The following is a 27759-nucleotide window of genomic DNA, read 5'->3' on the forward strand; positions in this document are numbered from 1 at the left end:
TACATCCAAGGTCACAGGGCTCCAAGCGTGGATCTTAGACTTGGTTGTAGCTAATTTGGCTCCAGAGCCAAGGCTCACACACTCAGCTGCCCAAGTGTTGTGTTGGCCTGGAAGAGTCCCGATTGATATATTTGTCCCAGAGGAAATATTAATAGTGCCCCCCCACCCCCAATTTGGACACTAAATTCTATAGTGTCTCAAACTGGACTACCTCAAGGCCACACATAACATGATTTAGATATTCCAGCTACTAGCTCTTTTCCATTATGACTTAATAAATTGAATGGATTTCTCTTAGCATCCTGCTGTCTTTCTTTATGTGGCTCTTTCACAAATGGATGTATGTATTCCTTACTACTAGTCTGTGAGATACCTACATTTTTAGGGTTCTTTTTAGTTTGTGGACACTTTCATATGCATTATTTCATGTGAGGTTCATTATATATATATTTATATCTCTGTTTAAAGATGAGGAAACTGATGGTTGGAAATATACATTTATATAATATGAATAAAAGCTGAGTAGGCCTCTACTATGTGTCTGGAACATTAGATGTTGGGATGCAAGAGGAACTTTGCTGTTGACAGAATATTGCCTCCTTGCCCCCCAAATACATCCAAGTCCTAATTCCCAAAACGTGCATACATTACCTCACAAAGGGATTTTGCAGGTGTCATTAAGTTAAAGATGTTGCCATGAGAAGATTATTTGGGTCAGTTCAGTGCAGTTCAGTTGCTCAGTTCTGTCCGACTCTTTGTGACCCCATGGACTGCAGCACACCAGGCCTCCCTGTCCATCACCTACTCCCAGAGCTTGCTCAAAATCAGGTCCATCAAGTCATTGATTCCATCCAACCATCTCATCCTCTGTCATCCCCTTCTCCCCGCTTCAATCTTTCCCAGCATCAGGGTCTTTTCCAATGAGTCAATTCTTCGCAGCAGGTGGCCAGAGTACTAGAGCTTCAGCTTCAGCATCAGTCCTTCCAATGAATATTCAGGGTTTATTTCCTTTAGGATTGACTGGTGGGATCTCCTTGCAGTCCAAGGGACTCTCAAGAGTCTTCTCCAACACCACAGTTCAAAAGCACCTTTTCAGTGCTCAGCTTTCTTTATGGTCCAGCTCTCACATTCATACATGACTACTGAAAAATGCATGGCTTTGACTAGACGGACCTATGTTGGCAAAGTAATGTCTCTGCTTTTGAATATGCTGTCTAGGTTGGTCATAGCTGTTCTTCCAAGGAGCAAGTGTCTTTTAATTTCATGGCTGCAGTCATCATCTGCAGTGATTTTGAAGCCCAAGAAAATAAATCTCTCACTGTTTCCATTGCTTCCCCACCTATTTGCCATGAAGTGATGGGACCAGATGCCATGATCTTAGTTTTTTTAATGTTGAGTTTTAAGCCAGCCATTTCACTCTTCTCTTTCACTTTCATCAAGAGGCTCTTTAGTTCTTCTTCCCTTTCTGCCATAAGGGTGGTGTTATCTGCATATCTGAGGTTATTGATATTTCTCCCAGAAATCTTGATTCCAGCTTGTGCTTCATCCAGCCCAGCATTTCACATGATGTACTCTGCATGTAAGTTAAATAAGCAGGGTGACAATGTACAGCCTTGACATACTGCTTTTCCCAATTTGGAACCAGTCCGTTGTTCCATATCTGGTTCTAACTGTTGCTTCTTGACCTGCATACAGATTTCCCAGGAGGCAAGTAAGGTGGTCTGGTATTCCCATGTCTTTAAGAATTTTCCACAATTTGTTATGATCCACACAGTCAAAGGCTTTAGCATAGTCAATGAAGAAGAAGTATATGTTTTTCTGTAACTCTCTTGCTTTTTCGATGAACCAAGAGATGTTGGCAATTTGATCTCTGGTTCCCCTGCCTTTTCTAAGTCCAGCTTGAACATCTGGAAGTTCTCCATACACATACTGTTGAAGCCTGGCTTGGAGAATTTTCAGCATTACTTTGCTAGCATGTGAGATGAGTGGATCTGTTGTAATCACAGAGCTCCTTACAAGTGAAAGGAGGTCAGAGAGCCAGTGTCAGAGTGACATGGGGTGAGAAAAACCTCATAGCTCACTGCTCACATGTGGATGGAGGGAGGGGCCATGAGCCAAGAGATGGGGGCACCCATGGAAGCTGGAAAAGGCAAGGAAACCTTTAGCCCAGAGAAACCTGTTCTGGACTTCCAGCCTTCAGAACTATAAGATGATTTGTGTGGTTTTGAGCCACTACCCCTGTGATTATTTGTTATAGCATCATCACTGCTCTCAAAGAGGAACACATAGGTTGAGATACAGTAAGTTATTAATACTTTATCTGAAAAACCAAAAGGCACATTAGAAGTGCTACATCCCCCAGCACTGAAGCATGAAACTGTTTTTTTTTTAAGACACATTTACCAGCCCGTGGGTGTCTGCCAAGTTGGTCTTGTGCTTTTCCTAAAATAACTGGCTCGAAGGGAGTGGAGCTGCGTCGGAACCCTTTTCCTTGAAGCTCAGTCCAGGGCTGTTTTCACCCCCCACCTGTCTCTCTCGGGTCCCTGAGTGGGTCCGTGTATGCCAGGCGCCCACCACGGATCCAGGTCTCCACCAGGTGTCCTCCAGCTCTCCACATGGTCACCGGTTTAATGGGACATCTCACAGTATGACCTTGCCATGAGGTCTGCACAGCTGTCTTAGAGATCTTCATAGAAAGAGGGGCCCACAGGCCTTTACCTGCAGTTCCAAAATGCGTAGTGAAGTCACTCAGTCGTGTCTGACTGTTTGTGACCCCATGGACTGTAGCCCACCAGGCTCCTCTGTCCATGGAATTCTCCAGGGAAGAATACTGCAGTAGGTTGCCATGTCCTTCTCCAGGGGATCTTCCTGACCCAGGGATCGAACCCCAGTCTCCCCCACTACAGGCAGACTACCATCTGCGCCAACAGGGAAGCCAAAGTGCTCTGAAAACCAAATGCTTTTCCTGTTTCCTTCGTAGTTCACTTGTTGGTGAACCCTCATCTGAATTCGGATGAGGTCTTTATCTTCACATATGGTCTTTATTTACTTATTTAATGTGGCCATTCATATGTTTAGCTGTAGAAATGTTCATGGATTTTACTGTGGGCTGCTGTCCCAGATCCCCCTGGTGGTCATATGTAAAAGTGTATGCACTGAACTTCCTAAAATCCAAAAACATTCTGAATTTCAAAACAAACGTGGCCCTAAGGCTATCAGATAAGAGGTAAATGGACCTGTACTGTTTTGCTCTGTCTAGCAAATAAGTGTCAAACACTGTTTGAGGATAAGAAGAAAGGGGTGACTAAGATGAGACCCTGGCCTCGGGAAGTTCAAGGTCCGGTGGGGAAGGAGATCTTTGGTGGCGGAGTGGAGGAGGAGGAGGGAGTGATATTAATACATTAAGTGCATAAAACTTACACACAAGGTGTGGTGGGGTCATGAATGACAACACAGCTGGAAGATTTGGGAGGCTTCCCAGAGGAGACACGGGAGTTTCTTAGTTACAGAAACTAAGGGTGTGACCCTTTTGTGCCTCAGTTTCCTCACCTGTAAAATGTGGATGAGAAAACACTCTGATTAGGGCTGTTGTGGGGATTCAATTAGTGACGACTTGTCGCCCACTTAGAACAGGCCTACCCGTAGGACTCTGTAAGTGTGTCCTAGTAACGAAAATAAATCATGTATCAAAACTGCTGCCCGTTAGTTCCACAAATGGCTTTCTAAGCCTTAACGTCAGTGCCCAGTGGAGGGCTAAAATGAAGGAACTCTCTGACATGTTTCCTGAGCTTTCTCTCGGCCGCCTATTGGGGTTTCTTTGGATGAAACACAAATAATCCTCTTAAGCAGACCTGGCGGGGACTTCACACAGACATTAGTGTCTGCTTAATGGGCTGTGGATTTAAGAGCTCCATCTCTCCTTAAGCTCTTAAGAGCTTAACAGCGCACGTTATTCCTTCACGTGGAGCGCCAAGGCACTGTGTGGCTGCTCCACCGTGGCCTGTTCAGGGCTGGGGAGGAGGGGTCGTCTGGAGACCGTCTTCGCAGAGGACACACCTGGGACTCCGTCTGCTGTTCGCCCTTCTACTGAGGGTGGAAGGACGAAGTCTTTCCCTGCTCCTGGAGCCTGGCTGGTTCAGCTTCTCTGAGAATTCACTTATATCACGGGACACTCTCATACCCCAAGGGATGTCACCAAAGATCCCCAGCAACAGCCAACCTTTAAATGCCAATAGTATTCATCTCATGAGTATCTTTCCCAGCCTTTTTTCTATTTCAGTTACTGCAGTTAATAGAGTATATACCAGACATTTCTAAAAAATGGGTTCTACTGAATACTTGTTCGAGGGATATTAATATATGTTATCCCTAGGATTCTCTTATAATTTATATTGTCATAAATTTTAAGTACAGTATTTCTAATGTTTCATGTGACCCCGTCCTCCTTTTTTTCTTCTTGAGTACCCTCCACGACGCTTGTTGATTTCTTCTCGGAAGCCTCATGTCAGTGGGTTTTGTCTGCATAACTCGACATGAGCTTGTATCTCGGGAGAGTAAAAGTGGCCTGTCTTCTGTCCATTATTCAAGGGCAGGTGGTGGTACTTGTTAATTTACCACTTGTACCTTGAATGGTCCCCGTATGTGAAGAAAGATATCCACATATCTTAACACAAAGAGACCCATAAACGACACAGCAAAAATCTGCTCCTGGGAAGGTAGCAGCCACATCTTTGGGGCAATGTGCCATTGTCCCTTTAGGCTCTCTCAAAGAATTCTTGTGAAATACTAGTTCCTCAGGTGGCTCTAGGGAGAAAATGACCCCTAGATAAATAATTTGGAGAAAGATTACTCATAAAACCTTCCTTCAGAGGGACTTCCCTGGTGGTCCAGTGGCTAATACTCTATGTTCCCAATGCGGGGGGCACGGGTTCGACCCCTGGTCAGGGAACTAGATCCCACATGCTGCAACTGAAGATCCCACATGCCACAGTTAAGACTCAGCATGGCCAAATAAATTAAAAAATATTTCAGGGCTTCCCTGGTGGCTCTGTGGTAAAGAATCTGCCTGCCGATGCAGGAGACATGAGTTTGCTCCTTTGTCTTAGAAGATCCCATATGCTGTGGGGCAACTAAGCTCTTGAGTGAGCCACAGCTACTGAGCCCACCCTCCCTGGAGCCCGTACTCCACAACAGGAGAAGCCGCGGTAATGAGAAGCCCACATGCCACAGTTAGAGGGTAGCTCCCACTCTCCGAAACTAGAGAAGAGCCCGACCAGCAGTGAAGACCCAGCACAGCCAAAAGTAAATAAATAAATAAATAAATTTTTTAAATATTTAAAAAACAACAACAAATCTTCCTTTGGAGATTCCCAGTGCTAAACGCTCTGAGAACCTGCAATGAATCTCATATAACTCTCTCATTCTTGATTTTACTTGATGTCAGAATTCTAGGTATAACATTTTAATGTGTCCAGAACAGATGTACAAAAGAACCTGTTTTTGGAAATGTTAGGACAGGCTTTTGAATTACAGCACAATCATTGGAATGGAAATGAGACTGGGAATGACACTCATTGGGTGAACATTGGATTTAATGATTTAATCAGTCACTGGATAACAGCGGTGAGTGGAAGTGAGGCCTATACTGTAGATATCACTGTTTTCTTTCCTGTCCTGTCATATGGCGGTGCTGTCCTTTCCCTGTAATTTGCCACATTTTGCATTTCTCCTTTCCCGTAAGGAGGGGGGACTTTTTGGGGAGGAGTGCTAAACTCAGTGCCACTAACTTGATCACCTTTCAACTGATTCTGTAAAAGCCAAGGATTGCCTTCTGCTGTCAGCAACAGAAGGAGAAGGAAATGGCACCCCACTCCAGTACTCTTGCCTGGAGAATCCCAGGGACAGAGGAGCCTGGTGGGCTACAGTCCATGGGGTCGCTAAGAGTTGGAGATGACTGAGTGACTTCATTTTTCACGCATTGGAGAAGGAAATGGCAACCCACTCCAGTATTCTTGCCTGGAGAATCCCAGGGACAGAGGAGCCTGGTAGGCTGCCATCTATGGGGTTGCACAGAATCGGACATGACTGAAGCGACTTAGCAGCAGCAGGCAACTGAAACCACTCCAGTGACAACCAAGTGACAAGTTCATCCTTCTTACTTAAAAAGAAGTCCAGAGGTTGGTCCAGCACCTGAGAAATGCCATCAGGCACACAGCTGTACTAACCTTAGTGTGTGTTCATGTGGTTCTCCTGACCCCAAGGCAGCTCTACTATTTTAGGCATCGTATCCACATCTTTGTTCCAAACAAGATGGGGAAGGACCTCTAGCTTCTATAAGCTGAATATGTGCTTTTTTATCCAGAGAACCATAACTTGCTTAGAAGCCCCTCCCACAAATGTCTCCCTCTCTGCATCTCATTGGCCAGAACTGTGTTTCATGGCTTCTCCAAGCTGCAGAGGACTCTGTAGAGTTCTTAGCTTGACGTGTGCTTCCCAGCATATTCAAGTGTCCATTAGCAAGTGAGAAAAGGGAAAATGAGTATTGGGCCAATAGCCACAGTGTGTACCAAAACCATCGTTGAATTAGTCCTTTGTAGAAAGAGGTTCATGTTCTGTTCTTCTGTGTATTCTAGATTCCCTGTAATTTGGCAAATATTGAATGTGTGCATGTTTTAAGCAAGGCACAGTCATCTCTGCTCCTGAGGTGGTCACAATCTATAGAAAGAGAAATACACACCTGGCTCTGATAAACTTTCATAAGTACTACACTTAGGATCTTAGAAAAAAGTAACTGGAAACATGGTAAAATAAATTTGAAATCCATCCTAGACAATACAGGTAACTCACGTCACATCATATCTACTCCTATGGGAAGGAATCTGATGGTTAGAGTTTCAAGGGAACTAGGTTTAAGGAAGGTATCAGTTCAGTTCGGTCGCTCAGTCGTGCCCAACTCTTTGCGACCCCATGGACTGCAGCATGCCAGGCTTCCCTGTCCATCACCAGCTTCCAGAGCTTGCTCAAACTCTTGTCCGTTGAGTCGGTGATGCCATTCAACCATCTCGTCCTCTGTCATCCCCTTCTTCTCCCGCCTTCAGTCTTTCCCAGCATCAGGGTCTTTTCCAATGAGTCAGTTCTTTGCATCAGGTGGCTAAAGTACTGGAGTTTCAGCTTCAGCATCAGTCCTTCCAATGAATATTCAGGACTGATTTCCTTTAGGATGGACTGGTTGGATCTCCTTGCAGTCCAAGGGACTCTCAAAACTCTTCTCCAACACCACAGTTCAAGAGCATCAGTTCTTCAGCACTCGGCTTTCTTTATAGTCCAACTCTCACATCCATACATGACTACTGGAAAAACCATAGCTTTGACTAGACAAAAGAAAAGCAAAAAAAAAAAGTTGGAATATGACAATTTTTTTTCAATGAGTTACTTTATTTTGCTTTTGATCCACCTAAGTTTTATTTACTTTCTTTTTGGTCCCGAATTCTCCCTTTTTATAGATAGTTGTTTATAGATGTCATCTCCTGGCTTAAGTCTTCCTTGTTCTCAGCCAGCCCCTCTCCCTTCTCCTCCCCAGCACCATGGCCAAGAATTTATGGTGAGAGATTTACCGATTAGGAGCTTCCTCACTATCTCCAGGCTTCCCAGGTGGCACTAGTGGTAAAGAATCCGCCACTCAATGCAGGAGACATAAGAGATGCCGGTTCAGTCCCTGGGGCAGGATGATCCCCTGCGGGAGGGAATGGGAACCCACTCCAGTATTCTTGCCTGGAGAATCCCATGGACAGAGGAGCCTGGCGGACTGTAGTCCATGGGGTAGCACAGGATCAGATATGACTGAAGCAATTAAGCACGCACGCACACACACCATCTGTACCTCCAGCAAGTTCAGAAAAGGAACAGTGATCTGCTAGAATTAGAAAGATTCCTTTTCAGCCCCTAAAATTGACCAAGGAACTCCCACCCATTCTGATATCTGTGAGCTGTTCATTTGCCTCCAGGTTAAGACGACAGAACTACCAGGATCCATAATTAGTGATTTTGTTATATTTTAAGATCCCTGGAAGTAAAATTCCCATTAAAATATATAAGCCTGGTGTTCAACTTTCAGACATTGAACTTTCAAATGGTGTTTAGGATTCTAGAAGTCTCTAGATCACTGCTTCTAGGTGAGACTTGGTAGGGAGTGTTGGCACGGACCCCTTGTCACTGGTGATCTGGTGACCTCTCAGTCATCACTGAGTCCCACTCACTCTGCAGCTTATTTCTTTTTGTTCCAAGGACAGCATAATAGGTTTAGATTAAGTTCTTGTTTTGAGGATGTCCACACTATTAGGTAAAGAGTGTGGCCTCTGTGAGTGATAAGCTTCTCTAACTGAGCAAGTTATATAGAGCTGTCAGTTCAGTTGCTCAGTTGTGTCCGACTCTTTTCGACCTCATGGATTGTAGCACGCCAGGCTTCCCTGTCCATCATCAACTGCCAAAGTTTGCTCAAACTCACGTCCATTGAGTCGGTGATCCCATCCAATTATCTCATCCTCTGTCATCCCCTTTGCTTCCTGCCTTCCATCTTTCCCAGCATCAGGGTCTTTTCCAATGAGTCAGTTCTTCGCATCAGGTGGCCAAAGTATTGGAGTTTCAGCTTCAGCATCAGTCCTTCTAATGAATATTCAGGACTGATCTCCTTTAGGATGGACTGGTTGGATCTCCTTGCAGTCCAAGGGACTCTCAAGAGTCTTCTCCAACACCACAGTTCAAAAGCATCAATTCTTCGGCGCTCAGCTTTCTTTATAGTCCAACTCTCACATCCATACATGACTACTGGAAAAAATCACAACTTTAACTAGATGGACCTTTGTTGGCTTGTATAGTTATATAGAGCTTATATATAAACTTGTTCAGTTATATAGAGCTGTAGGACCACTGTTAACCTCAGAGTTGCTGATATTGACTCTTGAGTCACTGAGCTCTTTATGGATGGTATGAATTAAAGTAATTTCTGCTGCATTTGGGTATTAAAAATCAGGATAGTCCAAAGGATTGCTTCCAAATGAGAATTCCATTTCAATAGTTGCAAAATGTGAAAAATGCCCTATATTCTTTATCTAGCCAGAAACATGTTTTTGCCTTATATTGAACTCTTTTTTCCTCTACTTCATATAGGTCATGCACATTTTTCTTTCTTAAAATTATTAGCCATTGGTTGGGGACCTCCCTTCCTGGACCAGGGATTGAACCCATGTCCCCTGCATTGGCCGGCAGATTCTCATCCACTGTACTACTAGGGAAGTTCCTCATTCAGCTTTAAGAAAAGTAAAAGACATTTTCACCAAGAACTTTATTTAACAACGTAGTCACTAATTGAATGAACTTTCTGGCTAACCCAATAACTATGCAAGGACCTTATTTTCAAAAGAGGACACACCTGAGACTCTGCTGGACATGAATTGGATGGTGGGGAGCACTGTATAACCCAGGACAGTGGCTTTTTTTGTTTGGCTTCTTTCTCTTACATTTTCAAGGTTCTTCACGTTATCGCATGTGTCAGAACGTCATTCCTCTCATACAGCTGAATACTACTCCACTGCAAGGACATATCGCATTTTATTCTTCCCTTCATTATTCAGTGGACATTTGAGCTGGTTCCACACTTTTGGCTGTTGTGACTATCACTGCTGTGAAATTCTTATGCAAGTTTTTGTATGGACATATGTTTTCGTTTCTCTTGGGGTAGATTTGTTTAACTTTTAAATTTGTCAATTATGATGTACATCTTTATGTCACTTAGCAGTAACGGCTGTTAGTTATTAAAATTCTGGCTCATTTTCTGCATTGCTTTGTATTTCAGTGACTTCTCCAGTGACTCACCTTTGGGGAATGTTATTTTGTGGGAAATACGGTTTTACTCCCTTCAGCTTATTTAATGGAAATCTACTGTTAACGTTAGGAAGAAAGCTGTGTTGTCGTTCACTTGCTAACCTCTAGTCGCCTGCTGATCTTCCTGGTTTTTATAAATAAGTAATAGCATTTAATTTTTTCATCATTTACAAAACCTTTTGTCTTTGTGGTATCATGTTACCTTCCTAGCAGTCCCGAGAGATGTCCTGAGACTGATCTTTTCTGGCTGCTAAACTTGGAGTCCAGTTGATTTCTTTTAAAAGATCAGTTAATACTTAACTATGATATGAGGCTGTCCTTCATTCTTCAACACCACAATCTGTTGTTTCCATGGTGATCTTTTTTCCAAGTACAGAGAATATGTATTAACCACCAGTGGAGGTTCCCAGGTGGCGCAGGTGGTAGAGAACCTTCCTGCCATTGCAGGAGACATAAGAGAGGTGGGTTTGAGCCCTGGGTCAGGAAGATCCCCTGGAGGAGGGCACAGCAACCCGATCCAGTATTCTTGCCTAGAGAAGCCCATGGATAGAGGAGCATGGCGGGCTGCAGTCCATGGGGTCACAGAGTTGGACACAACTGAGTGACTAACACTTTCACTTCCACCAAGGGAAGTTCATTAGCCTACACCAGTGGTTCTCAGACTCTACTTGCATTAGAATCTTCTGGAAGGCTTGTTGAAGCTCAGTTTCCTGACTCAGTCTGCATGGGTCTGGAGATAGTGTGTTTCTAACAAGGTCTCAGGTCATGTTATGCTGCTGGTCCCAGCACCATTTTGAGACTCATAGGTCTGGCAGCTGAATGTATGTATCACTTTGGGTATTGTTCAGCCAGCGCTTCTCAAAATTTAGTGTGCACGTGAATCGCCTGGAGATACCTTTAACTGGTTGTGACTCAGTAGGCCTGGGAAGGCTTCCAGGATTCTGTTTGGGTGGTTCTTTGTTTTTGTTAAACTGTGGTAACTCCACATTGAAAAAAGCTTGCCAGCTTTAAGCAGATGAACAGGATATATCTTGTAACCTGTGATAGAAGTATGCTTTACAAGTTACGTGGTTACTCCTAGAAAATCAGAGGCCAGAGTAGTCCTGGTTAGACTCAAAGAGCAGATGGTTGAGACTTTAAACATAATATTCAGAGTAAATTATAATTCTCTTGAGGAATCTTTTAAATGTATGTTTCCAGGTTCTGAAATGTTTCACAGCTCCTGTCTCTTGAACAAAATAGATTCTACAGGGATTCTAAATTCATTCTTTTAAACTAAAGGAGTTACTTTTTGTTTTTCATTTTCTCAGCTTCTCCATGAATGAAGACTTGATGAGATCAACTTTAAGGACTTACTGTTTTGCATAATTTTATACTTAGTACCTGGAAGGATTATTATATAAACAAAATAAATTCTCCATAAAACTAATTTTTTTCTTTTTCTCTTGGCAGATCACTTACAACCTTGGGGTTGGTTATCTCATCGCTGGCTGACCAGGCAGCTGGCAAGGGTAAAAACAAATTTGTGCCTTATCGCGACTCAGTCCTCACTTGGCTGCTTAAGGTAATTTATTGCTCTCGTGTTCTTTTCCAACTAGAAATTGGCTGTTTCAGTGGTGACAGCTGAGAGATGTGTGCAAAGCTAACCAAAGACAACACAGCGAACTTCTGACAGTAGTGTTACTATGATCCCTAAACACGCAAGGACAAAGACTCATTCCCGTTGCCATTTTTCCATTGTAAGGCTGTTTGACAGGCATTGTGCTTTGATGTGAATAGAGAGAGATCACCGTTCTCTTGTCACAAAATTTTTTGTGAAATACAAGCCCGTTTCCACATCAGGTTCTTTTCACAGAGAAGGTCATCTGCACACATTTGCCGCTTCCCTCTTGCGTTGTGCCTGGAACAGGCCCTGTTTCTAAGATGCTATTTGAAATATGTTGCAGGACAATCTGGGGGGCAACAGCCAGACCTCCATGATCGCCACCATTAGCCCAGCAGCAGACAACTACGAAGAGACCCTCTCCACGCTGAGATACGCAGATCGGGCCAAAAGGATCGTTAACCATGCCGTCGTGAATGAGGATCCCAACGCGAAGGTCATCCGGGAACTGCGGGAAGAGGTGGAGAAACTGAGGGAGCAGCTCTCACAGGCTGAGGTATGGTGAGCCCAGCACTCCCTGTGATCCGGCTCCCTGGCTCCTGGTATCTGAGTGTTGAAAATGAGCTCGCTCGCAGTTCAGCTCCCCTCATGTCCTTCAGCAGTGCTGAGCCAATGAGCATCTTCTCCGTGCTAAGCATGGGGAGGACAACGAACATGAAATGCAAGGCTGCATCCCAGGCACTGACAGTCGAGGAAGCAGACAGTTAAGAGACTTGCTGCCACTGCCTGACTGTTTCAGGCAGTCAGTGGGCCCTTCACACTCTTCCAGTGTGAAATCCTAAGACCCAAAGATGCTGCTTTGATTAACATTGTAGATGACAACTTCCACGTGGCCTTGCCATTTTCAGAGAGGTTAGCTCTGTATCATCTCGTTATTAAGTCGGGCAGACAAGGTAGTCAAGAATAATTAGCATTAGGAGTAATTCATTTTGTATTTGGTTCATTTGTATCAGCTCCTGACAGGGAACCAAATCATATTTACATTGTTACCATCTTTCCTTGGCTTTACCCAGACTTCATAATCATACCCACTTCCCAATAGCTGTTGCCAGGGGAGGCACTGTCTCACTGCACTAGATGGGGGCCAAGTGCCTCAACTTCGGTTACATGCTTCTGCCTGCCAGGACTCTGGTATGTACCCCAGGCTTCTGAGTTCACCTTCCTTCCTACTGCTGTCTTCTGACCCCACAAACAAAGGGAGGTCAGAGCTAGGGACCTGAAGATTCTACCTACTGCTGATCATGGAGCTGCATTGTAACTGTTTGCTTACATGTCTTTCTCCTCTTCTGGGCCACCGGTTCCTCAAGTGCAGGAAGCATGTTTTATTAATTGTGTTTATCCCTAGTACAACAGCGATACTGGAAAGCACTTAGCACAATGGGTTGCCCATGCGAAGTGCTCAATAAATGGTGCTCTTTTTTATTATCATTCTAATCATCACTGAGTGCCTCAAGCTTAATTTGTTTTTCATTGATGCCAAACAGGGTGGTAGAACACTTGGAAAATTAAAATGCTGATAAACTGTGATGAGAGTCGTTCCTCGGAGGAGCGTGATGACTCTGGAGTTTGTCTGTAGGTGGATCATCTCTGTCCTCCCTCCTGTCTCTGAATCTGCATTTCTGCTGTGACCCTGTAATCCAGGCCTGGTAGCCAGAACAGTGCCTGGCCAAAGGGGTAGACCAGAGGAACCACAGCAGGTTCACGTCATAGCTCAGTCGTGTTTGACTCTTTGCAACTCCATGGACTGTGGCATGCCAGGCTTCCCTGTCCTTCACTATCTCCTGGAGTTTGCTTAAACTCACATCCATTGAGTCAGTGATGCCATCCAACCATCTCATCCTTTGTTGTCCCTGGCTCCTCCTGCCTTCAATCTTTCCCCAGCATCAGGATCTTTTCTAATGAGTCGGCTCTTTGCATCAAGTGGCCAAAGTACTGGAGCTTCAGCTTCAGCATGAGTCCTTCCAGTGAATATTCGGGTTGATTTCCTTTAGGATTGACTGATTTGATCTCCCTGCTGTCCAAGGGACTCTCAAGAGTCTTCTCCAGCACCACAGTTCAAAAGCATCAATTCTTTGATGCTTAGACTTCACATAGAATTTTCATGTGTGTCCCCTTGGACCCAGCACTGAATGTCACTCTCAGGTTCTGTTAACACAGTGAGACACAGTTAACAACATCCTCAGCCAGACCCACATCATTGCCACTTCAGCTTCCAGTCCGAGTTCTGCCATCTTTCTTGTTTGTAGGGTTATCCTTTGCAGAGCCTCATGTTTCATGTTACTACAGAGTGTCATAAAAACATATGGGGGCCAAGGAAAGGCCCCCTGAGATTTCTTAAGCTGCATGTCTATATTTAGACCTCTTAATTATTCTCACTGAGCAAACTCAGAGGGAAATTACTGCCTTTTTAACCAGATGTCCTATTTCCAAGTGAGTAATAAGCATGCTAAGTTTATTACCATCAGTAAGAAAAGTAGTTCAAATGGCCCAGACTCAAATTTTAAAATGGTTGAGAAGAGTCTCTACCTTTGCTGGTAGGTTAATATAACTGGGATGTGTTTATTAGTGATGTGTGTTGGTCTTTGTTTTATTGAAAAACAAATCTAGTCAAGTAATTTGTTCTCATACTTTGCTATTTTGAAGGTGAACTTTAGCATTTTTGAGGTCTTTAAATGTGAAATTTAAGTATGATGGATAAAATTACTCTGGGACGATTTATATCACTTTAATTCAGGGTACTGGAATTCCTTTTTTCTGGCTTTAAGAAGAGCAGCCATTTATTCTTTCACATCATTTGATTAATAAAGATCTAAAAACCCCCCTGACAGAGTGTGGCTTAATTGCTTCCAACAGACAGTTGATAACCTCTTAAGAAGGACAATAAGGGATTGTCTTGTACATAATGCTGGAACAAATGAGAAAATCAGATATCTCTGCTTTCATTTTAAAGGCTATGAAGGCCCCTGAACTGAAAGAGAAGCTGGAAGAGTCTGAAAAGCTGATAAAAGAGCTAACAGTGACTTGGGAAGAGAAGCTCAGGAAAACAGAAGAAATTGCACAGGTAGCTTAATAACCCGGGCCTAAAATACCGTGATTTTTTTTTTTTTTGGGAAGTACAGTTGACATAGAGTGTTGTGCCATATAGCAAAGTGACTCAGTTATACACATATAGACATTCTTTAAAAAAATTTTTTTTTCCATTATGGCTTATCACACAGGATATCGAGTATCGTTCCCTGTGCTACAGTGATTCTTCTTCATTTGCCATCTTTTCTGTAAAACGACTTGTCATCCTCAAAGAATCCTAAGGGGATTTCACTAGTGGTCCGTTGAGTAAGACTCTGTGCTCCCAATGCAGGAACACGGATTCAATTCCTGGTCAGGGAACTAGACCCTGCGTGCTGCAATTGAAAATCCTGCACGCTGTAACTAAGACCCGAGACAGCCAGAAAAAAAAAAAAGACAGCCAGGAAAAAAAAAAAAAAAGCCTTAAGGAGCTTTTTCTACTGAACTAGAGCCTACAAAAATCCATTTTTAGACACTGACTTCATTGTCTTGTATCAATTACTACTTGGTCCCTGTGTTTGCTAGAAGAGAGTTCAAAATTTGTGCAGGCATGGTATAGGAATCATCTTTAATGTGTCCTGCTTTTCACATTTTAAACAAAAATCTGTGATTTCAGATCACCTGGCAAAGCATTGGCAGAGAATTTATAATAGTACTCTTGCCTGGAAAATCCCATGGATGGAGGAGCCTGGTGGGCTGCAGTCCATGGGGTTGTGAAGAGTCCGACACGACTGAGCGACTTCACTTTCACTTTTCACTTTCATGCATTGGAGAGGGAAATGGCAACCCACTCCAGTGTTCTTGCCTGGAGAATCCCAGGGACGGGGGAGCCTGGTGGGCTGCGGTCTATGGGGTCACACAGAGTCGGACACAACTGAAGTGACTTAGCAGCAGCAGCACATCATAGGCTTTTCAATGTGTTTGATTCTTTGGCTCATTAGAAAATGCTGTTATGAAATTTATTTGAGATAAAAAGCAAGGACTGAGCATGCACACATGTGTGAGTGTCTGTATGCGTGAGATGTGAATTCTACACTGTGCATTTTATGACATTTTCATCTCACTGACCACTTGTAAGTATTGAACCATCCCAATCAGGTAGCTGGAAATCAGTAACTGGAACCTGGGCCAGCCTTCTGCTTATATGTTTTTTTAGATATCACAAGCACACACCTAACTTTCTGTAACTCCTACTTGGCTTTATTTTTCTTCATAGCACATATCACCTTAGGAAATTCTGTATTTTACCTGTCTATTTTGTTATGGTCTGTGTCCTTCCACTAGAATATAATTTTTGGTGAAAGAAGTAACTATGTTTTGTTTGCTCTTGTATTCCCAGCCCTAGGTTAGTACCTAACACAAAAAACATTTCATGAATAACTTGAATGAATTCAAAGTGAAAGTGAAAGTTAAGTCGTTCAGTGGTGTCCGACTCTTTGTGACCCCATGGACTGTAGCCCACCAGGCTCCTCCGTCCATGGGATTCTCCAGGCAAGAATACTGGGGTGGGTTGCCATTGCCTTCTCCAGGGGATCTTCCTGACCCAGGGATCGAACCCAGGTCTCCCGGATTAGAGGCAGACGCTTTAACCTCTGAGCCACCAGGGAAGCCCGAATGAATTCAAGGCCCTCTGCAAAAAGGAGAGGCCTGCTCTTCCAGCCCCATCTCCCACTACTTTCCCACATTGACTAGGGATTCTTTTCTTTTTTTAACTTTTTATTTTACATTGAAGTCTAGCCGATTAACAATGTTGTGACAGTTTTGGGTGCACAGCAGAGCAACTCAGCCATACTTATACACGTATCCATTTTCCCCCAACTCCCCTCCTCTCCAGACTGCCCATAACATTGAGCAGCGCTCCCTGTGTTATACGTGGGGTCCTTGGACTAGGGGTTCTTGACACCTGCGTTCATCCACCGCATCCTGAGTCCTCACCGTACTTCCCTCTGCCCTTACCTTGCAACTCCTCCGTTTCTTCCTCTTGAAATTCTTCTTGTGCCTCAAGAACCATCTCAAATGTATTCTCTTCCTGAAGCCTTTCCTGGACTCTTAACCCATCGCAATCTCCGTCCTTTGAAGTCCCGCAGCACGGTGTTCCTCTTCAGAGGCTCGGGGCTCTCCTCTTTCATCTCTAGCCCTGTGGTCTCATCCCCTCCACTGGACTGGAAGCCCCTTAAGGGCGGGCCGGTACCTGGTTCACCCCTGGTGCTCCTGTGACACTGACACAAGATGTCACATGTCTTAGACGCTCAGAAACTTGGTTGAGCTGAGTAGAATGTGTTGTTTCACTGGCGTTGTCCCCAGAAATAGTGACTTTCCATTGGTACATCTCCTGACTCGAGCAACACACAGAGCTTTCCTGCTTTTGTGTGTCTCTGCACAGGAGAGGCAGCGGCAACTTGAAAGCATGGGGATCTCCCTGGAGACTTCTGGTATCAAAGTAGGAGATGACAAGTGCTACTTGGTCAACCTGAATGCAGACCCTGCTCTCAACGAACTTCTGGTTTATTATTTAAAGGTAAGAAGTATATGAGCAGATAGCCGCCATCCTGATTCCTTCATGTACGATCCCACTTGGGTCTGGGTACCTGTCCCCATGATCTTGCTTTTTGTATCCAGCTTAGCTCTCATTAAAAGTAAGAGGAATGGTAGTTCAGTCGAGTTACCACTGAGCGAGAACTAGCTGTTTTGTATTGCGTCAGCCAAAAAGTTTGGGTTGGCCAAACATCTTTTCCATAAGATGTTATGGAAAGACCCCCGACAAACTTCTGGACCAACCAATATTATACTGGGGCTGCCTAGCTGGGCTGATTTCAGAGGGGCAGGGGGAGCCACCAGGGGTGTCAGGGTGATCTCTGGCTATGGCGACAGGATTCTGAGAAGCTCTGGAGAGTCACCATTATGCGTCTGAGTAATCCTAAGGGGATCTTGAGGTCAGCACAAGCCTAAAGCAGACTATGATGGGAAATTACACAGCTAGGGTTTTTCCCTAGGATTCTTCCATATCCATCCCTTCTAAACCTGCGTCCTTAGGAAGTAACTCTTGGTCCCATGATCACCCTCAGGTGTGGAGATGGGTGTGTGCTTTGGGGTTTGGCCCTGTGGCCTCAAGGTCATGTCACTGACCATACTGCAGCAGTCACTGCAGCGGTTGTCAAACTCCTTCGTTAGGGATTCTGAGCTGCCTCGTGAATATGCAGAATGCAGTGGAGAATAAACTTGAAGTGAAGAAAGGAGCCTCAGTCTTCTAGAATCCTTGTTATTCTACTTTTTCCAGAAACAAATATGACATAAATAGCCCCTGACTTACTGAGAGTCCGCTCACAGACTTAAGATCTGTTCATTTAGGAAAGGATGAAGCGGTAAGGGATTGTTTCTGAATTCTTGATTTTGAAAGACCATGCACTGCGCTTTCTCTGTTGAACAGGGAAGTCTTTTTATTGTCACAGAGACTGCATGACTTTTAGAGCAACAGAACAGGCAAAGGGGCTGCACACTGGGCTCAACCAGCAGGAATCACAGTCCTCACATGTCTGAGTTTTGAAGTACTTAAGAATCATGCTAACATGTACACTGTATAACCCACAGGCATGAATACTCTGTAATTTAGTATTAGCAACTCAACTTTTGTTTATCATTTTAAAAGTTGAAAATATGATTCTCCATGAAACTATTTTCAGTGTTTCTTGAATTTATATAGCTTTTCTCAAAGACTTTCACTGTTAATTCAAGTGATTCTTGAGAAAGAATCCTATTCATTAGATCATAATAATACTGTTTTGGTTTTGCGGGAGGAGAGGGGGACAGGCTTAGAATGAAATGGCTTGGCCATGGTCACATAAACAGTCATCAAGTTAAAATTGGAGCTCAAGATTTTCTATTGTCAAATCTGACTTCTTTATGTTCCAAAATATTAGCTAATCACTGTTGATTAGGGTTTTGTTTTGTATTTTTTTCTATAGTGTTTAAACATGTTTTAAATTTAGAGTGTTAAGGTAAGCTTTTGACCTACAATGCACCAGATCTCGCATCTCCTGTCTGGTTCACCTAATGTTGTTATCCGTGGTCTGTTGGGTTATTCAAATTGACTGTGATAAACTTTTACTGAGTTACCTGCAAGTGTAGGTGTTTCTGTCTTGAACAATCTGTTACCAGGACCACACCAGGGTAGGTGCCGACACCTCTCAGGACATCCAGCTCTTTGGGATAGGAATTCAGCCTGAGCACTGTGAGATCGACATTGGCTCTGATGGAGAGGTCAGCCTCACTCCAAAAGAAAATGCACGGTAAGAAAAGTACCGTATAGATAACTAATGAGAGCCTACCGCGTAGCTCAGGGAGCTCTACTTAAATGCTCTGTGAGGACCTACATGGGAAGGCAGTCCAAGGAAGAGGGGATATATGTATCCACATGGCTGATTTACCTTGCCATACAGCAGAAACTAACAGAACATTGTAAAGCAACTATTGTCGTCATTGAGTAGCTAAGTCCTGTCCAGCTCCTTAAACCCCATAGACTGTAGCCCACCAGGCGCCTCTGTCCATGGAGTTTTCCAGGCAAGAATACTGGAGTATTCGGTTGCCACTTCCTTCTCCAGGGGATCTTCCAGACTCAGGGATTAAACTTGTGTCTCCTGCATTGGCAGGCAGGTTCTTTACTGCTGAGCCACCTGGGAAGCCCTAGACTCCAATAAAAATTAATTTTAAAATAATAAAAATAAAGAGATGGTAGAGAAGAACAAAAAAATAAAAGTACCTTAACATAGCTTAAGTGCCTCATTTTCAGGAGTAGACTGCCCCTTTCTGTTTGTTCAGTTATCAAAGTTAAGGCCACAGTAGCTTTTGCTTTCTGCTTATAGAGAGCTGTGTAAGCAAAATTTAGAGCACCAGCTTCGGCGTGGCTGATTCTGCCTTTACTAGCTGGGTGATCTTAGATAAGATACCTCTTTTATCTAATCTTCAATTCCCTCATGTGATAAATAAGGCTGCTACTGCTGCTAAGTCACTTCAGTCGTGTCCGACTGTGTGACCCCATAGACAGCAGCCCACCAGGCACCCCCGTCCCTGGGATTCTCCAGGCAAGAACACTGGAGTGGGTTGCCATTTCCCTCTCCAATGCATGAAAGTGAAAAGTGAAAGTGAAGTCGCTCAGTCGTGTCCGACTCCTAGGCTAATGGTAGACAAAACATACAAATCACTTCCCTCAGTGCCTGACACACATAAATATTGAATAAAGTTAGTTGTTACCCATATAATGCATTATATGAAAAGCAGTTAAAATCAGATAACCCCATTATATGAAGAATTCCTAAGCTAAGCTATAATATGTAAAAATTTGAGAATTGACAGGGTAATATATTTACTTTTTATTTTCTACTAAATGATGTCTTCCATTATTTTATAAGCATGTATAAAATGAAGTCTTAAAACAATATTCATTAACGCACAGCATTATAATTCAGAACATACGTTTTTATGAAGAAAACGACATTCTTGTCAAATTACTCTGTTAATATCAGCCGTATACATTTCCAAGTGATGAAAACCTGAGACTGAAACCATCAACATGCGTGATTCATGAAATCTGTAGGTCTTATGTTAAAGTGATATATTGTTAACATATTTAATGATAAGGTGATACTAGTCCTTAATTTTTATTTATTCCAAGTTCAAATAAAATTGAACTTTGTGCTATACCCCTCCATTAGAAGCTCTGGAGTTTTTTTCCTACTTTTTTAATTGACAAAATTACGTGTGTATATACACATGCACACACACACACACACACACACAACGTGACAATTTAATCACTTTCTCTTTCAACTCTATATCTGAAAATGATCTTATTCAGGAGATTTCCTCGTACCTGATTTTACCTCCAAGTCTTTTTACCCTACTTTTCTTCCGTTCCCACCATGCTCAGTCTCCTCCTTTCCTATGACCTGAGGCCAGTGGTTCATTCATTCAGTATACTTGCTCTAGGCTCTGTGCTGGGAATGTCCAAGAATAGTGACTCAAAGCCTAGTGGGGGAGGATGTATAGAAACAACAGTTATTTTACAGGAAGCTAAGCGCTCCTTCTAAAGTGATCTTTATAACCTGCAAATATGATCACTATAAAAGTATGTGGGGTTTGCAGGACTTAGAATATGCTCTTGTCATGGGAATGCACAGTAGCAAAAGAAGTGAAGAACAAAATATATTTTAGAATTATGTAAGAGTTGGCAAGATTTAGTGATATGCTCAGAGACAGCATAGGAACTCAGTAAAGGAAAAGAAGTCAGCACTATTAAGTTTCTGTCTTAGAAATGAGGTAAATAGTGGTGCTACTAAATCAAGAAAAGGTATATTAGAGGAGGAAGAGGCTTGCAGGATGATAGGTAATGAGTAGTAATGAGTTCAGTTTGGGATATTTTGAGTTTGAGCTGTCCTTGGGATATCGGTGTGAAGATTTCCAGGTGCACGTTGGATTTAGCACTGTACACCCTACACTAAAGATACACAGCTGGGTGTTATGTGTTGCCTGTTTTGAAAGTGGATCTAGAATGAATAGTGGAAGCATTAAACCAATGTCTATGGGATGATCTGAAGATAATCCATGAAGGGGGCTGAGACAGGGAGTCAGATAGGCAAGGTACAATGATGGAATCCAAGAAAAGAGAACATTTAAAGAAGAGGTCAGTATAGAAGCTAAAGAGCTTCTGTGGGACATAGCAGTTAGGAAGACATTAACAGCCCGTGGATGTTTGGGTACCAGGCAGTTGTGGGTATGGAAGGAAAGTAAACAAGGAAGACTAGGAGGTGAGGAAGTGGGTGGAGAATCTTGATTGTGAAGATGGGAATGGGATTGGAGACATAGCAAGAGAAGGAGGTGAGGTGAAGGGATAGTCATTATTTCCCTGAATCTTCCGCAGGTCTCTCTTCGCATGTCTTACCTGCTGCTTAACTACAGTCTATTGAGTGTTAATCTGTGTCTCTGTTTTTCACTTGTAGAAGTCTAAGAAGTCTTTTTTAAGATATGCCTGGTCTCTATTGGTAGAATTTTGTTTTTACTCCATTATATGCTTTAGTAATTTTATTTTTACTTATTTCATTGCCTTTATTTGGAAATGCTCTTCTTTGATGTTGTTGGGGCTTCAGTCCAACTGTTTGTTGTATCTGCTGATAACTTTGCTTCCTAAAGCAGTTCATGATTTTTCAGATTTGTTCCTCTTCAGTGGTTTGTAGGAGTCTTGTGGCCTGGATGAGGCTACATAATTTCCTGCGAGGAGATTTTATATTTGCTTCCTCCATGTACCCCTGGCATGTGTCCAAGTGGAAATTACTTCTATGCTAATTTCTTGGCTTGGGTACATTGCCAAACCAGTTTCCATAACTTTTTCTTTTTTATATTATTGTAGTAAGAGCATGATATGTGTGTGTGTATGTGTGTGTATAAGCGAGCACCTAGAATAGTGTATCTAAAGATGCAAATGATCACAGAAGTAATAAGTAAAAGAAGTAAATATTATTATATTTCTCTCTGATTTACTCTGGAACCGTTTTTAGTTTTATTCTAGAATAACACTGCTCAGTAGAACTTTGTGAGACCGTGGAAAGGTTCTCTGTCCGCTGAGACCATTTTGGTAGGTCTCACCACCACTATCGAGGTGGTGTGGGCTTTCCTGGTGGCTCAGCTGTAAAGAATCCACCCGCCAATGCAGCAGACACAGATTCAGTCCCTGAGTCAGGAAGATCCCCTGGAGTAGGAATTGGCAACCCACTCCATTATCCTCGCCTGGGAAATCCCACGGACAGAGGAGCCTGGCGGGGCTACAGGCCGTGGGGTCGCAAATAGTTGAACACGACTTAGCAACTGAGCAGGTGTGCACACACATTGAGGTGGGGCTCTTGAGAATTGACACATGGCTAGTGAGAATGAGAAACTGAGTTTTTAGAAGGATCATTCAGCAGTGATCCTTATTTAAAATAATTATTATTTTAGATAATAAAGGACACTGCATGGCCCTTTATGTCTATTAGAGAGAGCTCCCCCGCTTACCTCTTGAGCCCCTGGGTCGGCGTTTTCTGCTCTTTACTGTTGAGCTGACACATCCCTCCACGTCGTGTCCCCCAGGTCCTGTGTCAATGGCACCCTCGTGTGCAGCACCACCCAGCTGTGGCATGGGGACCGAATCCTGTGGGGAAACAACCACTTCTTCAGGTAAGCACCTTGTGCTCACAATTATGTTCACTGCCATGTCTTTTCTGTTACCTGAGTGTGAAACACACTGATTTTCTCTAATGGTCAAAAACCCCACAGGATTAATTTGCCCAAGAGGAAACGGCGAGATTGGTTGAAAGACTTTGAGAAAGAGACAGGCCCGCCGGAGCACGACCTGGACGCGGCCAGTGAAGCGTCCTCAGAACCAGACTATAACTACGAATTTGCGCAGATGGAGGTTATCATGAAAACGCTGAATAGCAATGGTGAGACCCTAAACAGTTACTTTCTCTCTCTCCTCTTTAAATGACTCCAAGAGGAATTTGAGCATGACTAGAGAATTGTCAGATTTCTGGCATATCAAATTGGGTATTCTGTTGCAGGAATAAAGCTTTTGACCTTTTTTGTTTATTTCTGGATTTTTCCCTTCAAGGACCTCTCTTTTTAATTATAAAAATGAAGTGTCAAGAAAAGGCCAGATGAAAAAACAAGTGTGATGTATTACTATGTAGAGTATAGAACAACAGAAAAGAGCATCATTAAGATTAGGGATTAAGGGATTTCCATGACAATGGTTAAGACTCTTCCTTCTGGTGCAGAGGGCACAGGTTCAATCCCTGGCTGGGGAACTAAGATCCCACGTGCCATGCTGTGGCCAAACATTTTAAAAAGAAAAAAAGATTAGAGATTAAGATTAACTACGGGGGCTCCTGACAGCGCAGCACAGGGAGGACCACAGCTGGGACCCAAGCTCCAGCCCATTCTGCCACTTGCTCGCCAAGTTGGGAGGAGTCCCGACACACATTTCATGCTCAGACAGGATCACATTAGTGGGTCGGTTAACAACATGCCTGAGCAGCAAGTCTCCTCTGAGCGGTTGTTTGGAAGCCCCAGTAGGTGCAGGGTGTGACAGGAGAGTGCAGTTCCAAACTCCAGGTGAAGGAACGCCCGTTAGAAGAGAGCTTCTTGCTTTCGATGCATTTACAGGCTTCTGGGTGTCTCTGTTCTCCAACTCTGCGAAGCATCTAAGTGATATCCATTTAATCATCTACCATCCCATGGCACACATTTCTAATTTCTCCAATCACTACCTGCTTATCATATATTTATTTATATATTTACACACACACACACACACACACACACACACGATCCCCCCTGGATAACCAGTGAGTGTGTAGTATTTGTTAATCCCTCCAGTCTTCTTAGGCAGAGCAGTTGGTCATCAGTGGCCTGGCTCGTGGTGTTAACGTAAGTATCCATTTGTATTCTAGATCAGACTTTGATCTCTAGTGTTGATTTCATTCATTTAAAAGCAATATTTCCCCGTCACTCTGCTTTACCCACTCCCCTTGCTAAGTGAAGCTCCCCTGTAGGGCACATCGACGTGCTCTGATACGATGCTGAAATGCTGGCGGCCGGGCAGAATTCATACTCTTCACCTCTACTGCTTAGGTGGCTTCCCGATCATAAGCCTGTCTGCCTGGTGGTCATCCCCTTGGTGGTCCTATTTGAAGATTCTCTTCCCTCTCATGTGGTTTCAGACGAAGCTCCTCCACAAACACTGGGATAAAGGTTTTAACTGATTGGCTTTAGCTTGAAGGAGCTTGACTGGTTTTTAGCAGGGCTGCTGGTTGGTGCTTGTGCTTCATGCTTTGGCCAGATCTAACATGACGGGGAAGACACCGCAGTCTTCTGCCTGGCAGAGGTGCTCTGAATTCTTGTTGGAGCAATGTTCCCTTTTCAGTTATGACCGCTTCCTCCCCGTTTCCAAATTCCATGGCCTTCCCAATGGTTAGAACCTGGTGGCTGTTCTTTTCTTCATGTATCCAACAGCAAGAAGTGTCTCTAGTATTTTTATTTCTGTTGACAGCACAGGAGTTCAGGATATGGTACTCCTGGGTAAATAGTCACCTGCATTATCTCAGTGATAAACTAAAATAGCGTATCTTCAAATCTCTAGAATAATTAATGGTCTAAAACCCAGTTCATTTGAATTAAGAGTAAAAGCAAACCTAGTATTTTTAGACCATAATATGTTTTTCTCGACAACAACTGTTTTCACAGAGTCAGTGGCAGCTCTAAAGTAAAGAAGAACTGAGGGTCTGCTGAACGGTCCCAGAGCTTATTCCATCTGGAATTCAAAGGTTCCTTTTTCCCTCAAAAGATCTATTCTGCCCTTTGATTCAGTGCCTTAGGCATCTTGATACGAATTAATTCTAATTCTCTGGGTCACTTTTTTTTCTTTTTTTTAATTTTCTGGGTCCTGAGGCTTCCCTTATGGCTCAGCTGGTAAAGAATCCGCCTGCAGTGTGGGAGACCTGGGTTCGATCTCTGGGTTGGGAAGATCCCCTGGAGAAGGAAAAGGCTACCCACTCCAGTCTTCTGACCTGGAGAATTCCATGGGCTGTATAGACCATGGGGTTGCAAAGGGTCGGACACAGCTGAGTGACTTTCACTTTCACTTTCCTCTGGGTCACGTAAATGCCCTTCAACCTTTACACCATCACCCTCTCTCTTTCCCATACACGGGACAAACAAGTTTGCGCTGATTGCATAGTTATGTACCAGGCAGAGAATAAAGTAAGGAAGAAGGGAGCATGCTATGCCCAAAGGAAAAGAGGTCCTTTCTCTCCTAAAACACTTACCCCTTTGGTTTCTTGGCCTGAGGCTCCAGGCTCACTGAGTTTTAAAACAGTTCATTCAAGAGGAACAAAGTGATAAGGAAATGAAGGAAACTGTTAACACTCTTGACAGTGGACTGGTGATTTGAGAACAGGCCAGAGCATCTTTGGTTTCTGTCCTGGCCCATATCACAGAGTCAGACTGACATGCTGATTGGAATGATCTTTTTACGAGTATGCGATATAGGGAGAACAGATACATGTACAGACATGGCTGAGTCCCTTTGCTGTTTACCTGAAACTGTCACAACATTGTTAATTGACTATACCCCAATACAAAATAAAAAGTTTGAATTTAAAAACAAACAAACAAAAAAGAATATGCTGTACAGGAAATTCCCAGCAGTTAGGGTTCTATGCTTTTACCTCCAAGGACCTGGGTTCAATCCCTGGTCGGGCAACTGAGACCCCACAAGCCGTCATGTGTGGCCAAAATAAAAAGAATATGCTGTATACTGAGAAAGGCTTAAAACAGGTCAATTAATTCGGAAAGAAAATGTTATCCAGAGAAAAGTGTTTCCAGACTTGTGTTGGGATCAGAGGGAAAAAGAAACCTCAGCCTCTGTACCTCTCCTGGGTTCTATGTATGCCGGCTACATCTGGAGTCCCCGAGCAGGGCTTTCCGGGCTGGTCCATGGCAGGTGAGGGGAAGGATGCTTGGAGTTGCTCTCTGGCACATCTGTGTGTTGTTCTGTGGCTTCTGAGAAGGCCTGGTGAGCAGTAGGGGTGCTGTGTCATGGCCAGTCGCATCACCTGTGTGTTGGCGTGGAACTCCCTCCTCAGCCACTTGGGATATGTGTGTTTCCACACACCATTGACCAGCAAGTAGAAATAAGAATTAAACATCTTATTCAGTGTCTTTTAGCCAAAGCCCTAGACTATGATTTTGTAAAAAAAAAAAATCGTGTGTTTTCCAGTTTTCTTTCTCTGAAAAAAGGTTCATACACACCAAGTTCAGTTCAGTCGCTCAGTCGTGTCCAACTCTTTGTGACCCCATGAATCGCGGCATGCCAGGCCTCCCTGTCCATCACCAACTCCCAGAGTTCACTCAGACTCACGTCCATCGAGTCAGTGATGCCATCCAGCCATCTCATCCTCTGTCGTCTCCTTCTCCTCCTGCCCCCAATCCCTCCCAGCATCAGAGTCTTTTCCAGTGAGTCAACTCTTCACATGAGGTGGCCAAAGTACTGGAGTTTCAGCTTCAGCATCATTCCTTCCAAAGAAATCCCAGCGCTGATCTCCTTCAGAATGGACTGGTTGGATCTCCTTGCAGTCCAGGGTACTCTCAAGAGTCTTCTCCAACACCACAGTTCAAAAACATCAATTCTTTGGCGCTCAGCCTTCTTCACAGTCCAACTCTCACATCCATACATGACCACAGGAAAAACCATAGCCTTGACTAGACGGACCTTTGTTGGCAAAGTAATGTCTCTGCTTTTGAATATGCTATCTAGGTTGGTCATAACTTTCCTTCCAAGGAGTAAGCGTCTTTTAATTTCATGGCTGCAGTCACCATCTGCAGTGATTTTGGAGCCCCAAAAAATAAAGTCTGACACTGTTTCCCCATCTATTTGCCATGAAGTGATGGGACCGGATGCCATGATCTTTGTTTTCTGAATGTTGAGCTTTAAGCCAACTTTTTCACTCTCCACTTTCACTTTCATCAAGAGGCTTTTGAGTTCCTCTTCACTTTCTGCCATAAGGGTGGTGTCATCTGCATATCTGAGGTTATTTTAGGGCCCTGTAAATGGATGGTGAGGACCCTGTCCTTTCTTTTTGACACCTAGAGCCTAAATAGAAAATATATATATATATCACTGTTTGAGAAATATATATATATAAAATTCTGAGAGAACTTCTCTAGCCCTTAAATGTAAAATTTTTTAAAACTTTCTCAAAAAACATTACTATATTATTTACAATTTTTCTTCCAGAGGCTCTAAGGCTGTATCAGAAGTTCTCATCCTTTGGAGTTTATCAGTTTTCACTGTGGGAGAGGTCTTGCCCAGCCATGGTCTGTCTTTGTGTAAGAAGGGTTTTTTTTTGGAGTCCATTTTCCACTGGCCTTTCAGGTGATGCATTTCAGGGACTCTTATGTCAGGACTCTATGAAGAAAAGTATTCTTCTTTGAAAAAAGAAATGAATTTTAGAATTTTACATCAGCAAAGAACAGTCTTTTTTAAACATCTGTTCTTTAGCAGAGTACTAATTCTGAGGAAAACATTGGAGGTAAGAGTATAATTTATTACTAAGTTTGTTTCCTAC

The 27759-nt window shown here is 43.4% G+C and overlaps 1 protein-coding gene across 10 annotated transcripts in view; it reads left to right on the forward strand.

Moving 5' to 3' along the window:
- KIF13A (kinesin family member 13A) overlaps positions 1-27759 on the forward strand; it is a 202824-nt gene that overhangs the window by 126869 nt on the left and 48196 nt on the right. For 6 of the 10 annotated variants that reach the window (XM_070778345.1, XM_070778347.1, XM_070778348.1 and 3 more), the window contains exons 10-17: positions 11332-11443; positions 11826-12038; positions 14493-14603; positions 16992-17126; positions 18764-18894; positions 22724-22810; positions 22910-23076; positions 24266-24385. In XM_070778345.1, coding sequence (XP_070634446.1) covers positions 11332-11443; positions 11826-12038; positions 14493-14603; positions 16992-17126; positions 18764-18894; positions 22724-22810; positions 22910-23076; positions 24266-24385 — 1076 coding nt within the window. The remainder of the gene's footprint in view (positions 1-11331; positions 11444-11825; positions 12039-14492; positions 14604-16991; positions 17127-18763; positions 18895-22723; positions 22811-22909; positions 23077-24265; positions 24386-27759) is intronic. The other 4 variants (XM_070778349.1, XM_070778351.1, XM_070778352.1 and 1 more) reach the window with 1 other exon arrangement.

Source organism: Bos indicus, chromosome 23, assembly GCF_029378745.1.
Source record: "Bos indicus isolate NIAB-ARS_2022 breed Sahiwal x Tharparkar chromosome 23, NIAB-ARS_B.indTharparkar_mat_pri_1.0, whole genome shotgun sequence".
NCBI lineage: Eukaryota > Metazoa > Chordata > Mammalia > Artiodactyla > Bovidae > Bos > Bos indicus.